At 41.1% G+C, this 6,325-nt stretch overlaps 1 protein-coding gene across 2 annotated transcripts; it reads right to left on the bottom strand.

The window, feature by feature from the left end:
* Window positions 1-478: 478 nt before the first annotated feature.
* On the bottom strand, window positions 479-4,056 carry LOC101487522 (actin, cytoplasmic 1). 2 transcript variants are annotated; one of them, XM_004568292.3, is made up of 7 exons: window positions 3,981-4,056; window positions 2,615-2,740; window positions 2,286-2,525; window positions 1,645-1,891; window positions 1,363-1,554; window positions 1,095-1,276; window positions 479-1,007 (listed from the first exon to the last, which is right to left on the bottom strand). In XM_004568292.3, exons 2-7 carry the CDS (start codon window positions 2,735-2,737, stop codon window positions 864-866), a joined length of 1,128 nt encoding a protein of 375 aa, XP_004568349.2. In that variant the 5' UTR covers window positions 2,738-2,740; window positions 3,981-4,056; the 3' UTR covers window positions 479-863. The 2 variants fall into 2 exon arrangements, with proteins under 2 accessions (XP_004568349.2, XP_076740858.1); XM_076884743.1 differs by lacking the exon at window positions 3,981-4,056 and having other exon boundaries at window positions 490-1,007; window positions 2,615-2,746.
* Between the last annotated feature and the right edge of the window lie 2,269 nt (window positions 4,057-6,325).

Here is a 6,325-nt window from a genome sequence, read left to right as displayed (position 1 = left end):
ATATATATATATATATATATATATATATATATATATATATATATATATATATATATATATATATATATATATAGCTGCCTGTACTTTTGCCTCCCTTGACAGTTGGACACATTTCTCTTGTTTTGCTTCCTTTCTTTATTTCTCTGTTTCAGTTAGAGTTGACTGTGCATTCATCTTTTCGGACAAATGCTCAGTCAACTCAGTTCATCAAGTGCTGCAGCCTCCCTGGCTACCAGTCCAAGTATACCACCGACGGTCGTGCTGTGAGAAAACAGTGCAGTTGGCAATGACCAAGAAGTAAAATATCTGTAGATGTAAAAATAAATAATAAACACATTCAATAAGTAAAGCAAGTGAGACCAAAAACAAAAAAAGCTAACAAAAAACTAAAGAAAAATATCACAAAACTGATAATCTTTTCTGTCAATTTTGCTAAACCATTTTAATACAAAAATCTTGGCAGATACATCTTCATGAAGCTGAAATTGCTGCATTTCAATGTTTTAGAAGAAGAAGAAGCCATAATATTTCATGTTGGATTTATAGGTTTACTAATTTACTGATATTTATCAACACATTTCCAGTATTTTTTGGAAACATTTCTTATTTTTGAAATACATTCAAGTGAAAAAGAGTTTGTTACAGAAAAACTAAGTACAAATTCACACTGAATGGGATGCTCTATGCTTCCTGCAGAGTTTCTCCCCATGAGAAAGCATGGTGCCATAGCCAAAGTGATGGAAAAATGGAAAAGGTGTCGGCTAGGCATGCACCAGTTTGGTGCTATAGGCATGTATGCAGAGCCAGTCATTTCTTTTTCTTGCAGTGTGTGTTTTGGTGGTGGTGGGGTGGGGGCAGTCTGTCTAGAAGCACTTTCTGTGGACGATGCTGGGGCCGGACTCATCGTACTCCTGCTTGCTGATCCACATCTGCTGGAAGGTGGACAGAGAAGCCAGGATGGAGCCTCCAATCCATACAGAGTACTTCCTCTCTGGGGGAGCAATAATCTGCAAGGGCAGAAGTAGAGTTGTCAGCAATGAAAACACGCCACATTTAAACATCACAGACTGAGGATTGAGCAACAAGAATTTTACCTTGATCTTCATGGTGCTGGGTGCCAGTGAAGTGATCTCCTTCTGCATGCGGTCAGCAATGCCAGGATACATGGTGGTACCTCCAGACAGCACAGTGTTGGCGTACAGGTCCTTACGGATGTCCACATCGCACTTCATGATGCTGTTATAGGTAGTTTCATGGATACCACAGGCCTCCATACCTGTGGAGAGTTGGAACGTTAGTGATCACTCAGCTACAACTGCTTAACAATTCACAGAAATCTATCTTAAAGCTGACGCTGCTTACCAAGGAATGTGGGCTGGAAGAGAGCCTCTGGGCAACGGAACCTCTCATTCCCAATAGTGATGACCTGTCCATCAGGCAGCTCATAGCTCTTCTCCAGGGATGAAGAAGAGGCAGCAGTTCCCATCTCCTGCTCAAAGTCCAGGGCAACATAGCACAGCTTCTCCTTGATGTCACGCACAATCTCACGCTCAGCTGTGAGACAAGAAAACGCATTACATTTAGGCTTTTCTGGGGTTTTTCCTGGTGTAAACCATCTTTCCTTGACTGTGTCCATTTTCTCACCTGTGGTGGTAAAGCTGTGGCCTCTCTCAGTCAGGATTTTCATGAGGTAGTCTGTGAGGTCCCTGCCAGCCAGGTCCAACCTGACAATGGCATGGGGCAGAGCGTAGCCTTCATAGATGGGCACAGTGTGGGAGACACCATCACCGGAGTCCATGACAATACCAGTGGTACGACCAGAGGCATACAGGGACAGCACTGCCTGGATGGCCACATACATGGCAGGAGTGTTGAAGGTCTCAAACATGATCTGCAAGGAGAGCAGGAGAAAAGAGATGATCAGTGAAACTAAAAGCCAAAGTACTCTGAAATAAGTTTCTATGTGTTAGTTCAATTGTACGGAAAGAACAGCACACTGGGTTGAATTTTAATAGTAAAACTACTTTATAGAAAAGCAATTTATTACAAAACTCCTTTGTTACACTGACTCTACAAGTTAAAGTGCCGCAACCTGCTCCATTCTTCTTTTTTTTACATGCAGACACCTGGAGAAAAAACCTGGAGGGTTGAAGGAGGATGAGGAAAGACAGATTGAGCAGGGGAAGAAACACCCGAGTGGCAACATAGTTTCCTGTTGTTGGGCACTGCAGCTCAACAGTTTCCTGACTTAGGGGGAAGTTCGTCAAGGTGTCAGCTCTTGTTACCTGAGTCATCTTTTCCCTGTTTGACTTGGGGTTCAGGGGGGCCTCTGTGAGCAAGACTGGATGCTCCTCAGGGGCAACTCTCAGCTCATTGTAGAAGGTGTGATGCCAGATCTTCTCCATGTCATCCCAGTTGTTGACAATTCCGTGCTCAATGGGGTACTTGAGGGTCAGGATTCCTCTTTTGCTTTGTGCCTCGTCACCAACATAGCTGTCTTTCTGGCCCATACCAACCATTACACCCTAGGAATGCAAAGATCAGTGTGATTATGAAAAGGTCAGCAGTTATGAAAAGGTTACAAGGTATGTGAGGTTTATTAAGGAATATGTACCTGATGCCTGGGGCGTCCAACAATGGAGGGGAACACAGCACGTGGAGCATCATCTCCTGCAAAGCCAGCTTTGCACATTCCAGATCCGTTGTCAACAACGAGGGCGGCAATTTCGTCTTCCATTTTCTGTATGAAGGGAATAAAAAGGGAGGAAAGGATTTTTAGATCAGCTGTTAAGCTGTAGTGTTTTCCATGTGGTATGTTTTATCATCTGACATCGCTGGCACAGGGTTCAGTCGAAACCCAGTGCTCAGTCTGCCCATTGCTATAGAAGGCTGTTAAGAATACTTTTCACACAATCATCTCTAGGATTTACAGTAAGTGATCTGAAAAAGAGAAAATATAATGTGAGCTGCAGTTCTTTGGGTGAAAATGCCTTGTTGATGCCTAATGTTTGAGGCACATAGTCAAAATCCTTCAAGTTGATATGATGGCAACAAAGACAACGACCACACTAGCTGCAACTCCTATTAGTTGGACAATAGAAGATCGGAAAGCCAGTGGCCGCTGTGATGAGTCTCAATTTTGTGCTGTGGCATTTAATGTAGCATAAACAACACAAAGCACTGGCATTTCACAGTGAAGATCTTTCTTCCAAACCAGCCTTTCCGTGGGGACTTTACATATTCTTCCTGTGCCTGTGTGGCTTCCCTTCAAGTTCTTCTTTGGCTTCCTCCAATCCAAAGACAGATGTGGACATGTTCAGTGTTTTTTTCCAAGATATTTTAACTGTATAATCCTGTTAAGTCAGTATCCCCCAGAATCTCTCTGAAGAGTACGTTGTTGAATCTATTTCACAAAAAAAAACAAAAAAAAAAACTAAGGCAATTCTTAGTGGAAAAGTTGGACTGGCAAGGGGATAGGTAAGTTTTAGAACCGAAGAAGCCTCTTGGATCAAAGGTAGAATGTCTTCTAGAAACTTGAAGAAGTCTGGACGCTTTCTTTCCAACTCCTTAGTCAATACATTTCTACAAACTACAGATGGCATCCTCTTGGAATGACTGAAACCAGCCCATTGAAGTCATTATGCAAATGTACTGTTTATAAGATTGGGGAAACCTGCAGTCAGCTGAGACTGAAGAAATCACTTGGATGAGTGACGAAACGTTTCTCCCACAAAACGCTACGTCCAGATGAACAGAATCAACTTTTGGAGATTTACTTACCTGGATGATTGAGCACACATCAAGACGCCATAACAAGAACATTATACATAACAAGTGGTTTCTAATGATCGGTTCAACTTAAGTAAGAAATTTAAGTAATGGGATTAAAAGATACCACTTGTTTGAAATGTGAAGTTTACAATTTGAGAGTATTTAAAATATAAGTAAAAGACATTCAGTGGGATCTGCTGTTGTCTTACCTGTGTGAGGAAAGGTTTTCAGTGTAGGAGAACTCTGACTCAGGGCTGCACTCCCATAGGATTTAGTACCTGAACTTGACTGCAATAAAGGGCAGTAAATTGCAGGATTTTATCAGGGTCCGTTCTGCAGTCTCTCTCCATAAAAGGAGAACTTTGTGCACAGCTCCCGCTGATTGGTTCAGTTTCATCCACTGGGTGTGGTCCATGCAGAAAATTGTTCTGGGCTCTGACATAACGGGGTGGACAAGTTCCACTAAACTAACCTATGCACAGTCAGTGTTATCAAACTGAGGATAGTTCAATGTTCAATAAGCCTTTTACTTTATCTGTCAGAATTATTGCAATAGTGCTGATACACAAGGCCAGTATGAGTATGAAACCAGCTGAAATATTTCCTTTTATGTATTTGTTATTCGTCCACTAGGAAGCACATTTAATAAATCCATTCAGTCTACAGTAGAATTGCTTTGCCATGAGGTTTCCTGAGAATTGGTCCATGTATCCCAATCACAACATGTGTAAAATACCCATGTATGTTTGTACACTGGAAAATTAACAAAATAATTAATTGAGCTAATTTATTTCATGACACACAGGAATATTGTAGAAGTGGATTTCACTATTGCATTTTACCAGTTATTTGCACATATTTGGTAGTGATTTCAGTATATAGGGTTGGGCATTTACAAGGGATTGGGAGATTATAATCTTAGGGTCATTGACAGCACAGTTAACACCCTATCTGACTCATTTGCTCAGGCATACCAATGTCCCTCACACATCACCAATGTTCCCTCTAATTTTTCACGTGTCTGAGCAAACTCCCTGAGCGGTCCCTTGGACTACTGTGAGCGACATCAGACGTGTGCACTGTGGTCATGCCAGCATCGAATCCATCCAAGTTACATGGTTTATTCAAATAATCAAATTACAGCATTTATGTTAGACTACTTTTAATTAACTGCTTTAGCCCATTTACAATGAAAATGTAAAAAAAATCTAGCCATTGACCTGTGTAGTATGTTAACACTATTGGAAGTAAAAAAAAAAAAACTTGAACTCCAATTTTGAAAACACAACTTTCTTTCATCCCCCCCCCCCCCCCTTTTTTTTTTTTTTTTTTTTATAAAGCTCTGACTTGTATTATGAGTCTGTGGTCTGGGAGAGAGTCCTGTAACTCTCTGTCTGCAAAATATAGTATATAATGACCAATGCTGGGCAATTAATTATATAGTTACTTCTTTAAAAAAGTAACTCAGTTTGGCAAACAGATTTTTTGCCAAACTGAGTGGAGATCACAAGTTTTTTTGCAGCTATTTTTTTTTAAATACAGCCAAGGCATTTTTAAATAAACATTTCAAACTATTTACAGAACAATCAGCTGATCTGCATCAAATTTGATGCCACACAAATTATTTGTGCCACTCCAAAAAATACTTTCTGTCCACTATGAGATAAAGGAGAACAACAGCCTGATACCTGCAGGCCTGACAGCAGGAGATGTATCACTCCTGTAACACCTGTAACATTCAGCAGTCGCCTCATTGTTCTGACACACACAACAAAACTATTGACTACACGACACACTAACTACACAAGATTTGCGCTAAACGTCTCAAATCTCTCACATCTCAAAGCACCGCCGTCACTCCTAAAACTTCCCCCCGTTTTTTAACAACTAGATGCCTCGTTGCCATATCATTTTTTGATTGGTCGACATGGTAGTTTTTTGGACGAATAGGAAAGGGAGAGGGGGTGGAGTTTGTTTTTGCTCACAGGTGAGCGCTTTCGAGCCTTTTTTCTTATAAAACGCCGTTTTTACCGTTTATTCCCGCAGTAAATATAAACAACGACAGTATTCAGGAAGAAAACCAAACATTGCATTTTTTTTTTATCATAACTCTGGTTTTACGTGGCCTATCAACACAATTTAAAAACTGGTATAAAGTCCACACTTTTTCCGTTAATTGTTCCGTCTGCTCACATCTCCAATGGTTTTACACATTGTCATCAACGTGGCTTCACTCCACATCGGCCACGCCGCTTTGCTAGCTAAAACACCGGTGTCGGCACATAAGGACGCTGTCAAAGCCTGTCGACGACGGTGATTAGCTGCGTATATACGAATGAATCGCATCATTGGCTGGACTATGGGATAAGGTGGCATCGTGACTAACACTGCAAAACAGAATTGTTAAAGTATTAATTTTAATTTCAATTCAGGTTAGGTTTTTTTGTGCGCAACACAGATTTTCTGTGCGCAGAGACCGTGCCAGCAGTGCGCAATTGCGCACGTTCGCAGCTTAGAGGGAACATTGCACATCACACGTGCATAAATAGAGTGA

This window comes from Maylandia zebra, linkage group LG6 (genome assembly GCF_041146795.1).
Source record: "Maylandia zebra isolate NMK-2024a linkage group LG6, Mzebra_GT3a, whole genome shotgun sequence".
In the NCBI taxonomy this organism is placed as follows: Eukaryota; Metazoa; Chordata; class Actinopteri; order Cichliformes; family Cichlidae; genus Maylandia; species Maylandia zebra.
This window is presented reverse-complemented; position numbering and strand designations above follow the sequence as displayed.

Coding starts and splice junctions, on each gene's coding strand:
- LOC101487522 (XM_004568292.3), bottom strand. CDS start 2,737: ATGGAAGACGAAATTGCCGCCCTCGTTGTTGACAACGGATCTGGAATG. Junction 2,526..2,614: donor TTGGACGCCCCAGGCATCAG/GTACATATTCCT, acceptor TTGCATTCCTAG/GGTGTAATGGTTGGTATGGG. Junction 1,555..1,644: donor CCACAGCTTTACCACCACAG/GTGAGAAAATGG, acceptor CTTGTCTCACAG/CTGAGCGTGAGATTGTGCGT.